This window comes from Anser brachyrhynchus (genome assembly GCF_964034855.1).
Source record: "Anser brachyrhynchus genome assembly, chromosome: 20".
Classification (NCBI taxonomy): Eukaryota; Metazoa; Chordata; class Aves; order Anseriformes; family Anatidae; genus Anser; species Anser brachyrhynchus.
In genome coordinates, this window is record NC_137713.1 from 8,557,822 (window position 1) to 8,578,676 (window position 20,855).

General features: G+C 36.5%; 1 protein-coding gene across 2 annotated transcripts in view; it reads right to left on the reverse strand.

Annotated features, from left to right (window-relative positions):
• The window catches only part of ZZEF1 (zinc finger ZZ-type and EF-hand domain containing 1), a 59,562-nt gene that overhangs the window by 31,485 nt on the left and 7,222 nt on the right, over positions 1 to 20,855 (reverse strand). For both annotated transcript variants that reach the window (XM_080562871.1, XM_080562870.1), the window contains exons 4-26: positions 20,612 to 20,783; positions 19,755 to 19,954; positions 18,464 to 18,674; positions 16,929 to 17,045; positions 15,785 to 15,963; positions 14,649 to 14,747; positions 13,514 to 13,605; positions 12,337 to 12,485; positions 11,686 to 11,797; positions 10,212 to 10,427; positions 9,146 to 9,246; positions 8,637 to 8,806; positions 7,714 to 7,847; positions 7,356 to 7,426; positions 6,787 to 6,901; positions 5,960 to 6,119; positions 4,926 to 5,047; positions 4,729 to 4,839; positions 3,685 to 3,851; positions 2,925 to 3,006; positions 2,113 to 2,314; positions 911 to 1,059; positions 381 to 621 (exon numbers count right to left, since the gene is read on the reverse strand). In XM_080562871.1, the coding sequence (XP_080418997.1) occupies positions 381 to 621; positions 911 to 1,059; positions 2,113 to 2,314; positions 2,925 to 3,006; positions 3,685 to 3,851; positions 4,729 to 4,839; positions 4,926 to 5,047; positions 5,960 to 6,119; positions 6,787 to 6,901; positions 7,356 to 7,426; positions 7,714 to 7,847; positions 8,637 to 8,806; positions 9,146 to 9,246; positions 10,212 to 10,427; positions 11,686 to 11,797; positions 12,337 to 12,485; positions 13,514 to 13,605; positions 14,649 to 14,747; positions 15,785 to 15,963; positions 16,929 to 17,045; positions 18,464 to 18,674; positions 19,755 to 19,954; positions 20,612 to 20,783 (3,372 nt within the window). The remainder of the gene's footprint in view (positions 1 to 380; positions 622 to 910; positions 1,060 to 2,112; positions 2,315 to 2,924; positions 3,007 to 3,684; positions 3,852 to 4,728; positions 4,840 to 4,925; positions 5,048 to 5,959; positions 6,120 to 6,786; positions 6,902 to 7,355; positions 7,427 to 7,713; positions 7,848 to 8,636; positions 8,807 to 9,145; positions 9,247 to 10,211; positions 10,428 to 11,685; positions 11,798 to 12,336; positions 12,486 to 13,513; positions 13,606 to 14,648; positions 14,748 to 15,784; positions 15,964 to 16,928; positions 17,046 to 18,463; positions 18,675 to 19,754; positions 19,955 to 20,611; positions 20,784 to 20,855) is intronic.

The following is a 20,855-nucleotide window of genomic DNA, read 5'->3' on the forward strand; positions in this document are numbered from 1 at the left end:
GGCTTTTTAGAAAAGACACTACGAGACTAGAAAATTACGTAAGAACTGCTAATCACTGGGAACTACATCCCTCTGAATTAAAACCACAGGGGAAATCACTACCCACTTTGGCTCACTTTTATAATAAGACTTAGTAGTTTATGATGGTTATTAATATTTGGACAGAGCTCTGAAGATAAAAGCATATATTAATAAAACAAACACTCTAAAGATAAGGCTTACCTAGTCTGCCTAAATGATGACTTCTTTGTACAGGACAAAACATCTTTTTAAAAGTCGCCACGCTAAACTGTTTTTTCAAAGTTTATAAACTGAACTATAAGACAGCCTCTTACAAACTTTAAGTCTTCATTATTAAGATAGTCTAATGTTAGAGTTACCATATTTTTGAAGCTTCTCATATAAATCTGGAGTGAGATACACCAAAGCAGCAAACGTTGAGTTCACAGCTTGATCAACAGTAGAACCAGCAACTATATCTGTCTTTGGGGTCTGTTTTTTACATGCCTGTATAAGTCCTTTGAAAAGTTCAGATTTTTGCCCACTGAAATCCTGGGCAGGATCTGATTTTGCAAAGTCGATAAGAAAGTTACGGCAGTCATCTTGGTGAGAGTTCCTAGCCTGGAAAGAATGTTAGAACACATTTACTTTAATATTGTCTGAAAAATTGCTGCATCTTGTTTCTACAATTAGGTCAACTTGCAGTAAATCTACAGCAGTTTAAGTGGAAACTAATAAAACGGCACAGAACAACAGTTTCCCTCCTCCTTGATATTTATCCAGTGCAAATGGATAACAACTGTAGCACAACAGCATACACTTAATGATGCATCAGCTAATTAAGGCTGAATGAAAACATGTCACACACAGAGATTTCAAGCCAATGAAATAAAAGCAATGACCAAAGTACCTCTTTTTTATTTTGGTGCAGTCTACTGGTTTGACTGGATCCTGGGATAGCCTCAGGACACATCTGATGCCTGAAGACAGGTTTCCACAAAGGAGAGTTAAGAACTGATGTTACTTTCAAAGGAGGCAAATCTGCTTCACTACCTAGTTCTGCAAGAAATTCAGAACGGACACTTCAGTTACTGAATATTTTCATTCATTTTTACAGACTAATGAAATAATATGTTGAACATCCAGTGCGGAAAAAATAAAGCAAACAAACTGAACAAGTAATTGAACAACATTTTCTAACTTCAATTTCTCTAATGTGGTACAGAAACCAGATGTTTTTATTCTTCTCCTACTAAATACACACAATAATTTGCTAGGTGTAAGCACATTCATATCAACAAAGGAGTAAAATATTCCATGATAAGAGCAGTTCAATTAGTTCCCTAAATTCACAGGAAAGAACAGTACATGACTGATTTTCCAAGATAAGTCCTGACCAGTTGATTGAAGCAAGAACTCTGACTCTTTAACTGCTGCAAAGTAGTGAATGAATTCAGATTTAGGAAGCTAGCTAGAAGTGTTCTGGTTTTGAAATTAAACAATAAACTACATCTATTTTTTCTTACGACAACCATCTCACATCTTGTTATCTTCGCTTGCCCAAATCTTAAGTGTGCTCAACTTTTGGAGTTAGCCAAAGTTTACTTGTGAATTCAAATTTAAATCAATACCAAATGCTCGCATGAAGTATTTTAAATCACTGAAATTTCTGTTCTCTGCTCTGTATTTTTTTCAGCTTTCTGGCTCCATATTAACTCCACCACTAAGGGGTGAATCACAGCACTAGGGAACAATTTTAAAAGAAAAAAAGAACAGGAGATTGGATGAACCCTGATATTAATTTATAAATATAATGCAGCTTAATATGATGACTTCCAGGCGTCTGTCTCTTCCTAATATTGGCTTCTGAACATTAGAAAGATCACAGTGAACCCTGCGACATTCTCAGTAGTTCAGCAGAACAGCAATCAGGCTTGCTGCACAGAGACCACAAAACCAGGTTTAGCCCAACAACCAGACTTCGTTAGGCAGTCTTGCATCGTCAGTCAAGAGATAAATAAAAAGGAACTTCATCCTTTCATGGGATTCAAAACACAAGGTACCTCATCCTTACATGACACCACAACTTCTGGAGCTATGAAGTGCACTCACCTCGTAGAGATTTCAGTGCCATGCTTCGGGAAGCCAAGCGCCCCATCAACCGGGATACAAGAAGCTGTAAATCCAAGCCCCAAGAAACGGCAACATCTGGTAGGCCATAAGCAGTGACGGAAAACTTGTAGCCCCACTCATTATTACTGCTGTCAGAGTGAAAGAGAAACTGCAGCCGTGGGCCAGCCTTAAAGGTCACTTTCTACAGAGCAACAAAACAGTCATTTTGCCAAATGTACATGACAGGAAGACGTTTCAGGGTAATGAATTCCCTTCAGCAATCGTGGTTTTTCAATATTATCTTTTCTCCATAACGGATCTGATTTCCCCACCATGCAAATGAGAAACCCCTAGCAATAAGCCAGTAATATTTCTAATCAATAGAAAATTTTATAGTCAATTGAGCTTTTGAAGCTGGACCCATAAAACAATACAGAAGCAGTAGGTGTTGTCAAAGAAAGGGAGTAGCCATGGAAAGCATTTAGCTCATCTCATGATGTTAAAAATTGTGAGGGCAGAGTATCAAAGAATAAATTTTGCCAATGTAAACAGTTAAGCGTGATTATTACTTTTAATTTTGACTGATTGCTCCTTCTAGAACAGGAACAGAAAGGGATTCTTTACTCATTTGCTCCTTTTATTTGCATCACTGCAGAATTTCTTCCCCACCTCCTGCCCCCATCTTGGAGGGAGACTAAGCACACACATGCAGGAAAGCAGATGTATTTTTAAACAATAGGTTTTCCACAAGAATCGTAAGAATTTCCAAAGATTAGATATGTCATTGGGTTCAGAATTTTAAAGGTGCTCACCTTAGGCCACTTCTCAGTGCCAACCTTTGTATCGTAACGAGTTTTTGCACCCCTGGCATCAGTAAACTCCAGGTAATCATACCTGTGAAAATTGCATTTCATTACTTTCAAATTTACTTCTTAAATTCTGGGGGAAAATATTTCCTTCTGCATTTTCACAAGTGCTGCATCTCAGAGTCCAAGTATCCCACCACATCTCTCAGAACTACAACTACATTGCTAAGGAATTTATTTCATGCCTCAGTGCAATAGTCCTGGCAAACACAGACTTGCTTTCCTGTAGAACTTTCCCAATCCTTCAGAACTGGTAGCGGGTACTAATTTTAACATTTGTCATATGCCTTAAGGAAACAGTAACCTACTATGTTATGAAAGAAACAAACAAAACAAACAAACATAAAAGACAAAACAAGCAAACAAAAAAAGAGTTTTGTCTAAAGAAGGCAAAATAAATACCACAATGAGAAATTTCATAAATTGGAGTAGTCACTGCAACATTGCAAAACAGATCAAAGGAAGCAAAATTCATACAAACAGCATGTCTACACATTTGCCAGGAGAGATGCCTTTCAGCACAAGACTAAGTCATTCAAAATAACGTCTTGTATGGTAAGCAGGACAATGAAGAAACTGAGAGGGCACACTTGGGGTGAAAGAAGTATTCCTTGCACAGTGGAACATGACTTGCCCCTCTGCACACATAGATACTGGAATCCTGCAAATAGATATTGATATCTAACAGAGCACAAGATCAAGTTACCTCCTTTCAGTTTCACATTTTTCATCAAATTCCACCTCAAAGTAAGTTGCCCCATGACATAGGAAGACTGAGACCTCATGGCAATTATTTTCATAGTTATGAGGAGATTCCATTGTCCATGTTCGCAATACTACGGGCTGTTCTTGCTGCCAGCTTTCCATTTCCATCTGTATAATGAAAATACACTCTTGCGATACAAATGTAAAGCATTAAAAACAAAAAACAAACAAACAAACATCACACTAGATTTTTGTGTCTATACATTTAAGCTGCCTGATGTACATACAGCACTGATTTACACCTAGATCAGTCACAACAACATCTCTGATAATCAGGGTAGAGAAGCACTTCTAATGCAAGATTCATCTAGTCTACCAGGGGAGGAGACAGTCTCACCCCAGAAGTTCCTGTAAGTCTCCAATGACAACAAAAGCATCTGGATGACTAATGCCGATTTAAACATCTACACTACAGACATACAAACTCTATTAGCATCACTACAAGCAATGAAGCTAAAATGCTAAGCATATGCTATTTTTAATTTATCTTCCTCTCTCATTCTCAGACTTCCTCCTCCTCCTCCTATCCACCTTCTATTCTCATTCCAGTTGCATCTTCTGGTCACTTTGCTCAACTTCCATATCCAAAGAGATATATTTCCAGTTCTTTACTCAATATTTCACTGCACATCCCATTACTTGTAAAAGCTTTGCAGCTCCTTTCAAAATGCTCAGTAATAGAATTATCTGAGTTTCGTATGCCCTTCTTGCAATTTTCCTTTTGTTTCATTGTACTTACTAGTGCTTTATTGTGTTTTGCAATGCACTGCAAAATTTCATGGTACAATTAAATAGCATTTATGCACACATATTATTTAATAAGCATTAAAAATCACTTTTAGAATGCCCAGAAGAATTGACCAGAGTTCCAGTCAAGCAAAATACTCAAAAGCATTAATAAAATTTGGAGGGAGTACATGCTCACAAAGAACAACCAGAGCATGAAATACAGAATTCAGAACTGTCTGCCTATATCTTTAGTTACCTTATGAGGCTCACTACAAAGGTTTTTCAGTGGTTCTACCAGAGTGCTGAATCCCTGTAGCAGAGTACAATATGGAATGTCTAAAGTGCAAAAATCCAACAAGAAGATGACCTAGGGGAAAACACAGTTCTTGTTAAAACACACGTAGCCATAGCCATGCAACCTGGGTATAGTACAAAATGCCAGTGTTCACTTACCAGCTGACGAGTTGCCATTGCAAAGACAGAGTTACTGATTTTTTCTACTATTGTTTTGCCACTATATTGGGATAAAAGTGATTGCAGAATCCTTCTCATATTCGACAGGAACTGGCCTACATCTAAAGAGAAACAAAAGCCAACTTAATAGCCACCTTAAGGATGGTGGATAAACCTGGAGAGATTTGCTACCACAACCTGCTTTACTGAATGCTATTTAAAGTGCACGGTGACATGCAGAACAGGAAAGACAACAGGGAAGGCATCCTCTGCCCCAAAAGACTGACACTTGGGAGAAAGTTCAGAGACCTTTTCTGTGATATTTCTATTATGGAAACAACTCATACTCATCCACTAACTTAAAAAGAGATGAATGACCACAACTTAAATCAAACACTCCAAAAATGATGGTAGAATCTCTGTGTAACCAGCCTCTCTTCAATACTAAGAAAAATAACACTAATAAGTATTAACTATAGCCTTACAACATTTTTAAAGGCAATACAGAGAAACAATGAACTTATTTATACAAAAAAAACATATATAAGAAGTGACTTTACATAAAATTCCAAGGATCGCTTCTCTGTTAAATACTTGGCCAAATTAACTATTCAATACTGTACTGCTGCGTTAAGAAAAATAAACATAATTTTAAAAGATGCTGTTGTAGAACATCCCTTATAAGTGTCCAGCTTCCTAAGTAAGTTCCTTTCTTCTTGCTATCACAAACATCTACGAAAAAACATACTACCACACTAGGAGCCTATCAAAATAAGGGACATATAAAAAAGACAAAATGTTCAAATGATATTTTGTAATTGCATTTTTTTCTTTCAATTGTAAAACCCCCAAACTTACTGATATGTTTTCTGAATATTCTTCCAACTTAAAATTATCAGTACAGCTAAAGTTCTAAGTTGCCTGATATGCCAGTCAACTGTTGGTGAACCATTACTATACTGCTATTACTTAAATCAGATTGTAAAGTCACATATTGTACCACATTTAATTCTGTATTTGGTCCCAGCACTTACAGTTTTTAAGTATTTCTACAGCAAGATCCTTGGCTGAATTATCACTTCCCTTAAGTTGCAGGTAGCACCATGAAAGGAGGCTACCTTGAACAGACCAGAATAAGGAAGACAGGACTGTGCCACTCTCTTGCTGTGCAACATCCAGCATCATCATTTCACACTGAAAAAAAATAATGTAACAAAAGGATATTTTCTTCTGCTGCAGAATGACACATCGTGTAACTAAGTAAACTGTGACGGACATAATCTGCCCACTCTTCCCTCATAAAAGATTAAATGCAACCGACAAACTGCATATAACATCATGAAACCATATAACTTCATGAGCCAAGTAATGTATTTTGTTTTGATAAATCACAATTTTAAGTAGGAACAGCTACATGTGAATCAGTCGATGTTCTCAGCACATTTTTCTGCATATGTAAATGACCCTCCTCCATTTACACCTTCCTTAGAGGCATGACCAAATCTAACCTCTCAATATGGAATGACTACTTCTGTTTCCTAGTGTTGATAGGGTCCATAGATTTTCTTATATGCTACAGGAAAAAAACAAATATAAAAGCCCCGCAAAACAGAAACAAAACACCTTATCCCATACATTACTTACCCTTCTGTTACAAAATTTTAATACTTAAAAGAAAATATTTCAGTCGTTTGGAAGACCTAGCCCTACAGTCCTTAGTAGAGATTAATAGCTTCATCCAGAGGGACATTCTGGAAAACTAGTTTCTTTAAGCACACATCTAAGGCATGCAGCTTGTGTTTGAACACAGACAAAAATCACAGCAAAGAAGCAGGAAGAGGAACAGTGTGAAGACACTTACCTCTCTTGCTGCCACTAGCAGAAGGGTTTCCATGACTGACAGCACTTCACTTATGTCAAAATCTGCAGAAACTCCCTTCTCTGGTAATAGTAAGAGTCCACCTGGATCTTGATCACTACAAAACAAAGACCTTCTTACTAACCAAAACCAAGTAGCATAGTTCCAAAATACAAATGTAGCTATCCTTGTGACAAGGATAAACCTGTAGAGAACCTACTGTATCATTACTATTAAAAGCGACTGGGTTCTGATGAATCCAAACTGATTAAAGCAATGCCAACCATCATGAGGGACAAACAATCCAGAGTCACTTAAAAACTTGAAAGACAGCCTAGTAAAAGTCTTTGAGTAGCATACTGTGATTTCAGCACCAATGGTAATCCTTGAATATTTTATATAGCTATTCCGTTAATAAATATCCTAACTGGCAGTATTCTCTAAAGCAAAGTCAGTTGACTATTATGAAGAACTGTTATCCAACAGAATTATATTTATAAAAAAGATTAAAGAGGAATTTATTAAGAGAGGAGGGGTATCAGACAAGTATTTTCAGTTTCAAACCCCCTTACCTGAAGTGGGTACACAAGGATCTGAAGGCAAGATGTACAGATTGCTTATGTTCTTGCTCTGTGATGTTTTTCTAGAAAATGAAAAAGATTTATTTTTATGATATGTTCTGTTTCCCTCCTCTATGAGAAAGAATTATAATTTCTGAGCTTTACTATTCATTTTTGGTAACAAAAAGGCAAGTATAGCTTTTCTTTCTTTAGATAAGCTACAGGGGCAGGGGGATGGTAAAAAGAGACAAAGAACATGTTACTTGAATCAGACAAAGCATACATTATTTGACAACAAGAACTCAGATTTGGTGTTTTCTGCATAAAGAAAGCAGGTACTAAACAATCAATTTCTCACTTAATGGTTTACCATCATGGTGAAGAGCTGGTTTCGCCTGGTCTGTCTGTCTGGGAAAAAGATTGCTGCTCCACTGAGTAAGGTGTTCTTAACTTCCTGTTTCAGCATTTTCACTGGCATGAGGTTACTGTCCCCCATATCCACTACTGCTCATACAAAAAGAAAACAAAATGGTAAGTTCAAATCAATACTTAATACGTTAGAGGCACAACTGAATTAAATGCATAATTGTCACAACTTTAAGTCTTTGCAGTCCCATATTATACACCAAAAAATGGGGGAAAACATTTTGACTTTTAGCAAGAAAGATTTCTCTAAGGATATATTTATTCACTGAATAAATTAATTCAAGGAACATTAAGGCCTGACAACAATCAAAGCTAATAAACCTTTCAAGATGTGACAGATTCTGTATAAACTTTTATCTCTAGCTTACTTTTCAGGAGACTGTCAGCTAATTAACAAAAAAAATATATATATACTTCAATAAAGAGGGTAAAATCCTATTTCCAGCCAAATCTAATGCGCAATTGCCATTCTCTTCACTGGCTCCAGATTCTTTCATGTTTGTGTACACATTACAGGCTCCTCCTAAGATCATTTTTATATACGTGAAATATCTGAATTGGATGAACTTCATTCAGTTAAAGGATCACATTCCCTGCTGGTTTGAGCAGGTGACAGGTTCAAAAGAAGTTTCCTACTGAAGCTGCTTCCAGGCCATAAGTTGTCAGAAAGCCTATAAAACTGTTTCACAGGTCAAGAGAAGTTTTATTGTGATAGACTAATTAGTACACACTGACCTGAAGAAGAAACAAAGGAATGAGTAACTGGCTTAGTCTTTAGAAATAAATGCATTTTCCCAAATTCTAACTACTGTAACACACTTGTAAGCCAGAACAGCCAAAACTGTTAATACATTCAGTATACATTACCTTCACACAGATGTCTGTAAAGCTCTTCAGCAGCTTCTGTGTGACCAGGTGTTTTGTTCTGAGAAGTTTCCTGAGGTTTAGCAATTTTATTGTCTCCAGTAAGTACAGAGAAGCAGCTCTGGAGTAGCTGCAACAGCAACGTTTGAGCAAAGATGCATTCTTCCCTCGGGCTGTAAGAACACAGAAAACAAACAGAAGCAAAAACTAGAAAGGAGAAGCTCTTTTATAGCAAATAAATAATGCTATGAGATTTACTATCTCAGATAGATAAAAAAAAAAAAATGCTGACAGCATAGCCAAAAAAAAAGTGTTGCTAACAGCTAAATCTACTCCTCAAGCTTCTCTACAACATTATAGTTAAAAACCCATATGGCAGAAGAAGGAAAATGTTATTTATGTAAGTGATGCACTTTAGGAAAAAAAAACCTGCTGCAACACAACTAAGCATACCTTACTTACACATGCACACACAGATTAGTGCTTCACCACACAGTAAAGATGCAACTTACTTTTGTTGAAGTTTATTGTAAAAATTCCAGAACAGCTGCAGATCAAGGCCTGTGAAATCTAAAAATGACTTGTATTTTAATCCACTCTCCTTCTGATGAACCTTAAAAAAGACAAAGAAAATGCAGGATAGGAAAGTTAACTCTGAACAGAACAAATTTATAAAAAATAGTTATCTGAGCACTGGATTTAAAGCAGCCTAGCTTGCTATAAATTTGCATCTAACATGAGTTCCAGTATAGTTCTCTCACCATCATAAATATTCTGGTGATTTTGGCTGAAATCTTCCCCTTCACAGGGCTACTAACAGGGACTCTGTCTCCTCTTTCCAGATGTCTAGTACAACAACCCTATCCTGCGCCACCCCATCAAGAGTCTTTACAATCCCTACCTCTTCTAATTTGACTAAAATTAAGTAATAGACAAGATGAGACTGCCCACAACTCAGAATCTAAGTTGACAAGCCACTGAATCATGCACAGTATGAACAAAAACATGATTTTGGCATGTAACCTTGAAGTAGGGTACATCAATGCTGACATAAATCAGTGCATACCAGCACTGATGTACCTCTTAACTATATACATCTCACCTTGGACACTGACGTTATCTGAAAGAAAGAGAACATGTTTTAATCTATGCAACCTGCCTAGCTACCTCTCTACATATGGGGGTTTGAACTAGATGATCTTTAAGTCCCTTCCAACCCAAGCCATTCTGTGACTCTATACCTTTCCTATACTTGCCTCAGAAATAGTTACACTAATAGACAGCGCAGTGTCTTTCTCTTGCATTTACTTCACCCAGCACTGCTATTTCAGCATTGATGCTGAAAAATAGTTCTTAACTCTCTCCAGAACCCAAAGAGAGCATATTGCCAATCAACTTCAGCAACCATAACAGAATGCCTTTTTCCAGAGAGCATTTTTTTTTTCCACAGCATGGTTCTAATAATTATTACTACTCACTAGTAAGACTGTGCTTCATCCACTTACAGTTACTGTCAGCATAGCCTTATTACCTTTAGCACGGAAAATACTGGCTTAAACAAAATAGAAGTAAAAATACCAGGTCTTGTGCAAGCTGCTGAATGAAATGAAGCGTCTTCAGGAGAAGAGTTGTGCCACACACTGTATCATCATCAGTTTTCCTGCACTGCAAGCAGTTCATGCTCCTGTTGGGCTCCTCTCGCATAGGCCGAAGGTACCCGAGAACATTCAGGCCCTGAACTCCGAGCCTTTCTGCTGTGTCTTGTCTTGTGCAGAGGAACTTTATCATTAAGTACTAAAAGAACATAAAACACAGCACAAGAGTGGGTTTTAAAAGTTACTCTAAACTTGGCTTTTACAAGACATGAGAGCACATGTGTGAGGAGACTGCAGGTTAGGGAGAGAGACAAGCCTTATGCCTTTTTCCCCGCCAACCACCCCCAGAAGTTTAAAATAATGAGCTCAAGATTCAGGCTAAGCTTGGACTCTCAAAAAGTCACAGTACTGGTTCTGTGACCTCTGCATGTATCTGCAAAGTTAGTTAATTAATTATCAGTTCCATTCATTCTGTATACTCTGTTTCTTAGCTCTATAATTACAGCATTTTTGCAGGTAGAAAAAATTATCTGCATTTAAAAGCAAGCAGAGCATCAGCATGTAATATCTAAAACAGTTTTATTCAATCTGTCCACATTAAGATACAAAACGTAAAGCTGAAAGGAAGAGCAAGTTGTCATCCAAAGGTATTTACTAACTCCACTCACTCAAAAGTCTAAGGGGTTAATGGTTACACAGACAACAGCCGAATGCTTTAACAAGCAGTGATGGTTTCAGAAAAGTCCCACAACCACTTCTGCTAATTTTCAGAGTCCAAAAAAGTTCAGGGGAACTATTCAACAGCTTATGCCAGAAACAAGATAAATGCGACTGAAAATCAAAGCTTCCTACTTAAACAATATAAAACGAAACCCATTTTCTGCCACTCTCAGAACAGGAAAGTCCCACATTCCTCAAGGTATTTGATCTAACTCACTGAACTGCTTATTAATCATTTGTCCCTTAAAACAAGGGTTGAAGAATCTGCCTCTAGAAGAATAAAATCTGTAACTATGCAGTTAAGATACTATATATTTCAACTAAATATCTAGTTAACTAAACGTGTATCTATCTATATAAATATAAAAGTCATATATATTTGAAATATAAAAACAGAATATAAAATAAAGATACTAGAATAAAGCAAGAACCACATCATCCTTAGAAATATTCACTCATAAAACCACTAATCTGTGCATAATCACATAATTTTGCATTAACTCTAAACCTGAAGAACCATTTAACTACAACTATATATGTGTACATGCAGAGGAAAAGAACATAACACAGAGAACAAAAGTCAAATCATCCTTTCAGCAAGAAGCCAATTGATTCCTACCCAGAAGAGTTCTGCTTGCACAAAAAAGTTATGTTTATTTCAATTGGCATAACAACAAAGCACAGCGATGAGCCTCTGCTCACTGTGACTGGGCTAATGGATTTTCATCATTTCTTACCTGGGAAACTCTGCATTGTTGCATTTTGACATCCACTTCATCCCACTCTTCTTCCACTTCAAACCAGCCAATAGGATCATCATCTCCCAAATCATCACACGAACAGCTGCTTCTATGTATAGAAGAAAATAAACTTTGTAAAGAAAAGAAACTGCTGCAAAGCTGGATATGCTACCAAAATATTGTTAACATGTTATGGTTGTAAAGATGACAGAGAAGGAAGAGGAACTTTCGCATACCTTATATATGCTACAGTTTGTGTATTACAATGAACAAAGTCTTCATAGTCATGGTCCCTAATCTCCCCTCACTCCTAAGCAACATTCTGAGAAAGTAACTTAATAAAACTAATTAAAATACATCTTCCTATAAATGGTTTGTTATCAGAGATCTGCACTGTAAGTAGAACATTTGTTTTGTTACATCTTTTTCTAAACGGGTTTTTAAATCAAGAGGTTGAAATCAACACCTATGTATACATTTCCTCAAACACATCAAACCAAGGCCCATTAAAATCAAACAGGTAACCATTAAATGACACATGCATCATTTTTAAGTCATTTGGAGCAATTCTCAGTAGCTCAAGTGCCACTGCAAAATGACCTAATATAGCATTTATATTCCCTTCATTAGAAAAAAGTGCCCCTTTACCTGTTTTTTAAAAATTGTTTGAATTCCTGTAGCTTCCATTTGTCATAGCTTTCAAATCTTTTGAAGTGTTCCTCTGCATGGAACTTTTCTGAAGCACTATTGTAAGCAAACACCAGCCCACACTGGGCTCCAATGGCACCTCTTCGAACCTAAAAGAACAAATACAGAGAAACATACATAAAAACTGACAATAAAAGAAGGTGTTGTTTTCACAGAAAAAAAAAAAAATGTTACAGTAAGCAACTAAGTACTAACAAAACCGATCTCTGGAATAACACTTTTTAACCTAAAGAAGGAAATGAAACACAGTTTGGAGAAGTGTTATGGAAGCTTTTGTAATCCATTGGATCATGTGCATGGTTAATGTTTGCTACAGTTATTACTCTGCTAATACCCTAACAATAACTATACTTCCAAATATTAATTCTCATTCTAATTTTTGTATACTAATTCTAATTTTGTACACTAATTCACATTCTAATTTTTGTATACTTAAAAATGAAAAAAAAAAATTGTATCCCAGTATCCCTGCACTGCTTTGCAACAGTTTAGTTGCCTCTATGGCTCCAGTTAGAATTTACTTGCCAGAATTCCATTCTTATTTGATTCCCTTGGGCATTGAAATACGCATTCTTGTTCCAGGAATTCAATTATTTCTTTGCCTTAAATAAATAAATTCAGCTGCAGAAATCTCACTAAAGATTTCTCCTGGCCACAAGATTTAATCACAAGATCTTGTTTTCAAACCAGATAAAATTGCACTGAGTGTTCAAATTACACTGATGTCTCTGAAAAGAATTTGAGAAACCCTCCGTTTAATCTGAACTCACATACTGTATCTTGAAACTCTGCGATTCAGAGTTGAAATATTACTTTAAATACTAGGTATATGACCTTACAAATAAATTAATACTCTACACCTTAATAACTCGAGTATAGTACAAGACATAGACAAAAGCAAGAAAATAAATGTCTTGACTCCATGCAATTTTAGATCTCCATTTCCTTCAGATCCCTGTGATTTGCACAAAAGTAAAACCCCAAAATACCACTGTTTCATGATGAATTTAAAATTTAGTTGATACAAAAGAAAAAAAAAAATCAAATTCAACTCTACCATTAGGGAAAAGAGAAAAGAGAGAGCCTTCTCCTTGAAAAACATAAAGAAACTACATACCTTTATTCTAATTTGTGTCACTTGAAATGAAGATTCAGTGCCGGTAGAAAGAATGATACTTGCTCTGGTCTTCCCAGTTTCAGTAAGAAAACCTAAAGCAGCCGTGGAAACAGAATGAGGCTGGAGGGACTGCTAGGGCAAAACATTTGAAAGAGAACACCAAGATGGTGGACTAATAGGGGGGAAACAAGAACAAGATGTGTTTCTAGTGAAATGCTGTACCTCATTAGGATATGTTTCCCAATAAGAGAGTAAAAGACAAGTAAAAAAATGTATCATGTTAGTATACACTCCCACAGAGTATACATAGGTCTCTCCAGCAGTGTATCTCTTGGGACTGCAGTATTTGCAGCAATTTTCTGAGTGTTACCCATTAAAGGTTATTAGTTACACCCAAATATTACTTTAGCTTGTGGTTCTGCTCACTGATACAACTCACTGTTCTTCAAACTGATCTACAAAACACCAGAAACAATCCACAAAATAACTAAAAAAATAAATAATATGCTCAAGTATACAAAGGGGTAAAATAAGTGTTTAGAACATGCCTGATTTTCTGTCACAATAGCTTTCATTTATAAGTAGCACTGTACAAGACGGTATACAGGGTTTTTCTTTCAGAAAGGTTATGTGGCATTTCAGTTAAAAAGGAGGTCAAGAAACACAACTCTCTTTCTTTAGGTTGTGTCCAGTACATAAAAACATTCTATTAACAAAGACAGGCCTTAGCGAAGAATTAATAGGTATGCACAGTCAGTGAAAATCTCAGTGATTTCCACCATAGCTCTCCATCAATATTTGGGAAACCATCAGTGAATGATTCATGACTTCAAGCCATAAAATGTGCTATAGTGTAATTTTGTATGTGACAGTTTATTGCTTACTTTCACACAAAGTATCAATAATTCTCCCTCAGATCATATCCTTTTGTTGTTTTGACAATAAACTGGTTCCTGAGAGATTCACCTTGTTGTAAAACAGAATTTGCACATAGTTTTTTGTTTGTTTGCTTTTACAGATCTTCCACATCATAAACCTATTGAGTATTGCCAAATATACATGCAATAGCTCTGCAGCCTTGTTAATAGTCTTTGTGTATGGTTGAATGTTCTGGATTTTAAGTCCAGGCTCTTACCATCCCCAGTCCATGGCTCTACAAGGAGGTTTTCAGGCCCTGATTTATCTTCTTTTCCCTTTACATCACATGCTTGCAAAGTTAGTCGTAATGGTTTTCCTAAACAAGAAGAACAAGGCTTCTCAAATTCAAAAAATATATAGCTTTTTTGCCTGATTTAAGTTCTTAATACAAAGAGCAACTGAAAATATTGCAATACTATGAGCTTTTTACCACTGTCAGATAGAAAAAGGAGAAAGAAACAGCAGTATAAGAAGTCATGTTAGATTACCATAGCTAGAGCCTTAGATATGTACAGAAGGAGAATGAACAACTGACTGGTCCTTCAACTGTTTGGAATTCACTATACACGATACACCACTCTTGCCTTGCAAAAAGCAGCAGCTACTACAGGAAAAACAAAGTGATTTTCAAAAATTTTGAAAGCAAATACCGATACCATAATTATAAAATAATTAGTGTACTCTTAGGCACAAGCCAAAAAGTCCTGACAAAAGGTACTAAAAGGCAAACAAAGGGGAAAATTCTTCATGAGATATGAATGATAATCTCAGGAACTGATACCTAAAAATACAGATTTATCAAACAAGCACAGTCTATACAGCAAAATCCTGCTGCCTTATGCCAGAGCATGTATGGCTCTACAGTTATGACAAGTACTCAGATTAATTTATAAAAGCAAGAATAAAAGAACTGTAAATAGATGTTAATGGCATTATATTTAAAATATTTTAAATTTGTGTATGTCCATGTGTCTGCAAGAGAGACCATTTACTGAGGCTAAACATACAAAAAATTAAGTATGTTACTGGAAGAATAAAAGGAAAATGGCATCTGATGTTTTAATACTATAGAAACACTACCACCGTCTTGATAAAGGACCCACTGCCTACAAAGTTCATGTCTTCTCCCTCAAGATCATGCCACCCAGTTCAATTCATGAATCACAGAAAGCTTATCTAATCACAAACTCCTAGGGCAGCTCAGTTGCACAAGCTCTATCTTCTCGGTAACAGTCATTAACTTGTACGTCTTATATCATTTTAAACCCCAGCAAAACAACAAGTAAAACAACTGTGAAAGCTGTCTATTGTCTTACATACATACAGGAAAAAACCCAACAATTATTCATTTACCGTATTTATACAGCAGGTTCTGTCTAACTGTTGCCATAGAAGCGATAAGCGATGAAGCCTTGTATGGAGTGTCCAGATGATCAGTGATTGTACAAAGGGAACTTATCACTTTAGCAACACTCCCCCTGGCTAAGGCAAAGGCCAAGAGTGTAAGTTCAACCTCTGGAGTAGTACAACAACTGGGGAGAGGAAAGAAAAGAGGGGCAGGGGAACAAAAAAAAACAATATGAAAAGAAAACTCAGGACAAGTGCATTAAGTACAATTTTAATATGGGATATCTGTTTCTTCTGTGGTAACCTAATTGGTGAAGTCTTTAAACCACCAAATTATCAAACCTAGTAGCTGCGTGGCTTGTTGCAGTTGCTATAATAAATATCGGGTATTTTAGAGAGAGTTCTGCAGAGGAATAAAACATCCTGTTCTGTGCAGATCCAGTTCCCAGCAGGGAACCTATGACCTGAATTTGGCCATCTGGATGCTCCAACATTTCCCAGACAACATCATGACTAGCAAACACAGCCTAAACTGCCTGCACCAATGGACACTAGGTTCTTGGACTGTGCTTTGCAACAGTCTGTGAAAGAGTGGTTTCTTGAAACAGCGGTAACACAGTAACACTTGCAAAATTTTCATTCCCTTTAGTATTAGCAGCCAGGCTCTAAGGACTATTTTTTTTTCTTAACAAACAAACAAACAAACAAAAACACAGCTATCCCAGCTCAGTTTTCTTTTTCATATTATCAGTAGTCCCAGCTTGGCCTGCTAACCGTTGCTTTCGGTGCTCCATCACAATACGGCACCAAGCAATCAAAACTAGTCTTTGACCTTTGAAATTACTGGGAGTTGAAATTTCTTTTCCTTGATCAAAGCTCCTCTAGCCCCATTTAAGCCACTGGACACCATCTTAATATTAAATTACATTAGCACACAACATTTCAAACCAAATACAGTGGAGCAGACACTGTTTCTAAATGAAGACAACTAACGCTCACACAGAAAATCTAAGGTACCTGTTTCTTAAGGCCTTTAAAGTTTTCAAGATAGTAAAATAAAGAGCAAGTAAGTAACAAACAAGATACATTTGCTATACAAATTCATCTAAACCCTTTTCCACTGTATCAAAATACATTAACACAATCTCACCTTGTTATTCTTATAAGGAAGCTGTCTACTTCTTGCAAAACATTTGGAGATAAGAAGCTTGAAAAATCTGTAGAGCCTGGCGTTAGTGACAGAGGTGGCATGTGTTGCAGCGCTTTCCTGGAAAAAAGGATGGAATGTAACTTCAATCAAAGAAAACAGACTTCTATAATTACACATTTAAATCTTTACACTTTTTACAAGTAGGTCTCTACAAATAGCTGCTGAATGAAGAAAGAATCTATTTACACAGATAATCTTCTCAAAAGTTAAAAACAATGTTGTGTTGTAGGTAGGGAAACTTCAGTGATTGTTAGGTAGTCTTCAATCTCAGTCTCAATCTCACATTTAATGAGAAATAAATCAAGGTGTTTTGAATTAAATCTATGACAGAATTAGAAATAACTTAATGTCTAAACACTACCTTATTTTAAATAGTTCCAGAATTGAGCAAGAGCCCATTAACAAGGGGAAAATTGATTTTAAACTCTTTCAGACCAATTTCAACGTGACTTTTTGTTTGATTTCCTAAGGTAATGTAATAACCCCTGAAAATAGGAAATAGGAATTCTAATTGGTTACATCAAAGACATTCTATCCAAAAACAAAGTTTGGTTTGGGACTTCATAACTCCAAACACTGAATTTGTAATTCCTGAGTGCTTATATTTTTGTCAAGATTTCTCTTTTAAACTGTTTTTAGGCCTTATTAGAAACATAAGAAGAATTCTGAGCTAACAAATACCTACACTGTAGCAAAACTGAAGGCCGTCAGTTCCAATAAAGCTAAACTACGTAGGAACTATGAACTACAGTAAAGTAGCTATGAACATTCCTCGAGCAGACATGAACACATATAAAGTCACCTAAACTCTTTAGAGTTTGAATAGATGACAGAAATTAAAGATAGCATTAATGGACTTCAGCCTACAGTATTCATTAGCTAATGACAGTGGTGTTCTTAAAGGCAGTGGTATCACGCTAACTAAGCTCTATAAAAGTCAACGTGGGTGTGTAGCAATGTTATTAGGATTCCAATCCTTCAAGTCATCAGGCAGAACTGTTTGGCAGTCAAACAAGGAAACGTTACAGAGAAAACAGCCAATCACCACAAGTAAGCATCTGCAGAGATATTGCATACACACCACTGTATTCCCATGTAATGAATGACAAGGCATTACACAAGCAAAAAATGGCAAAAAATAAGCTAAATTAAGCTCCATTCATAAGTGGAAGTTGTCCAATATTTATAATCAATGAAATTTACGAAGAGAAAGCTATTTAATTCTAGGCTTCTTGAAAACATTAGGAGTCAAAGCCATTCAGTCATGGCTTAACAACTAGATTAGTTAAAATAGAGATGAGAATTATACTTGTTCTGGTAAGTGAAGGTGAAATATAAAAATTTAAACAATGTGGTAGCTAAAAAGACATTTAAATACCTTAATAGAGGGAGTGGAAACCAGTTACACAAAGTAGATTAGTTTACAAAAGCTGGAAGTAGTGAAAAAAAATCCGACTATGAAGTTTGGTACTTACTGAGTATTTTGTAAGATAGTGTGAACAAATGCTGGATTTGTTTCCATGGAAGCTGTTACCAGAGAGGTCAGCAGAGACCAGTACCAGATAGCCGAAGCATCACAGACTGAGACGCCCACCTTCTTAACTCTTTGATAACCAATCGCCCTGAGTCCATGGATTCTAGTGTCGCATCCATCACTAAGGCAACGCTTGATGTTTATCTGTACATCTGTCAAAACAGAAAGCAGATTTTTTTTCCATTGCTTCTGTTGCATTAGATGTAGAAGAATCCAGACATTTAAAACCACAAATACTGCAAAATCTCAGAGAAAAATAGCAGCAGACATACAAGAGTACTCCCACATATGGGAAACTAGCACTTGTATGCTTCTTAACCGTGCACGCTATGATTTGGAAAATGCAGCCTTGGAAATTGCTTATGTGATCCATTATATATTATACTGCTACACATTAGGAAAAAAGTAGTACAAGAACCTCAAAGTGGAAAATTATTACAGATTATTTCACCACTACTAATCATACCTTTTTATCTACATACTTAGGAAGTGTCTTGGGTCAGGAGGGGATGGGAAAGGTAAGGAAAAAGTAAAGCCTAAATGCAAACTATTAAATTACATTAAAATGTTCACATAATTTTTTGACCATTTTGCAAAGATAACATTCTATTAGTTACTTGTGAGGAACAACATCTTTGTTGCCTGCTTCTGTGGCCCTGAAAGTTTGCCTTTGGGAAAAGTATCTATCTGAGCTGAAGGGACAGTTTCTAAAGCTTCAGAAACATCTTAGGAAGGAGCAGCTTTCCTCTGATTAATTACAATATAGCAATCACAGATCTACCAGACTTAAAAATAACACTACTTAGAAACCCTTAGCCTATAAACTGCTTTACAAGAACCACCTAACCAACTCTTCAGATTTTTGCTACAAAAAATAGCCTCCCAGATATATTTTTTTGCTAGATACTATTATCTAACATGCTTTCACTTTGCAATCAAAGATATTTTAACGTCGCCTGATGCTTTCAAAGTGAGAGGCTGAAAACGTGTTTTAATCATTTTAGCTCTTCAACCCTTCACCTGAGTTACAGACAACACGACAAAGGCTCAGAAGACTCTCTTACAGGCTAGAAATTAAGCTACAGTTAAAACAATTTCTCTGACTCAAGGGGAAGGCCAAGAGTTTCTGCTCTAATGACTGACATTTCAACACATCATTCTGTAACCTAGCCAAACTTTCACCTTCAAAAAAGCAATGAAACAATACACCAATGGTATCTTTATTGACTCACACATCTGACTAATGTTAGCGTTTTCCAACAGTGTTACGTAGCCAGTGATATTGCTTGGAATGTGAACATCTCGGACCTCCTGGAGACTGCTGGCATTCCTTCCCACTGCCACTGTAACTTGCTGTGGCATGTAGCTCTGGTCATTAGCTGCCACTGCAATGGACAGATGTCTCAAAACAACATCTGGTTTCATCTTTAAACTGCAAAGCAAAGAAAAAACATTTTTTGAAAAAGATAAATCAAGCGCTTCACTTTTAGCTGAGCCTCACCCAGTTTCCACTTTTGCAAACATAAATAAATCCACTGGAAGTTATCTAATGCTTCATAGGCATTACCAACCCTGTACTGTTGTATACGTGTTAGAAAACTTGTAGTTGGCTTAAAAGACCATCACCTCTGATAGACAGACCGTATAACTTTCTGTTGTTCAGCTTTTCAACTGAGAATTCATTCCTCAGGAATAAAAGTGTAGTGTTAATAATGGACAAAAAAATATTTTTTTGGTCTAAAACAAACAAACTCCCCCTGACCACCAAGTTCCTAGATTTACTACCAAACAACCACTAAACATTTCTGTTTCAAGGAGCAGTAACTGTCTTGCTGGTGTCAAAGCACTTCCATTCAAGCACTAACCACAGTAATATGGGTTGGAAAGTTTAGCTAAACAACCATGTGCATCAGCATGGAAGATGCACGGCCTTTAAAGGCTTCATTAGGCCTTTAAACTTTATGCACAAATCCATGACACGTTTTCAAATAGATTCATCTGTCACTCAGTAATTCTCAGATTTTTTCCAGTTACATCACACTCGCTGTGAGACCTACAAAACTCGGCTGGACATCGCTGTGACACTCACCGTATCCAGTGCGAGCGAGCGCTCCCATCTGACTGCCAGAAGGACGTTGTTTCTCCGTTTGTCATCTTGTCAATATCAGCAGAATTGGATGAGGTTTCTATGTGAGTATAGCACTTTGTGACAGACTTCAGTTTGTCCAGCTCCTGATTGCCATTCAAGTCACTGGGGTATTCTGAAAAAAAAAAAAAAATTTTAAAAAGCACTCCTAACATTCTTCTTTTCCTTGTTTTCAAGAATCATTATA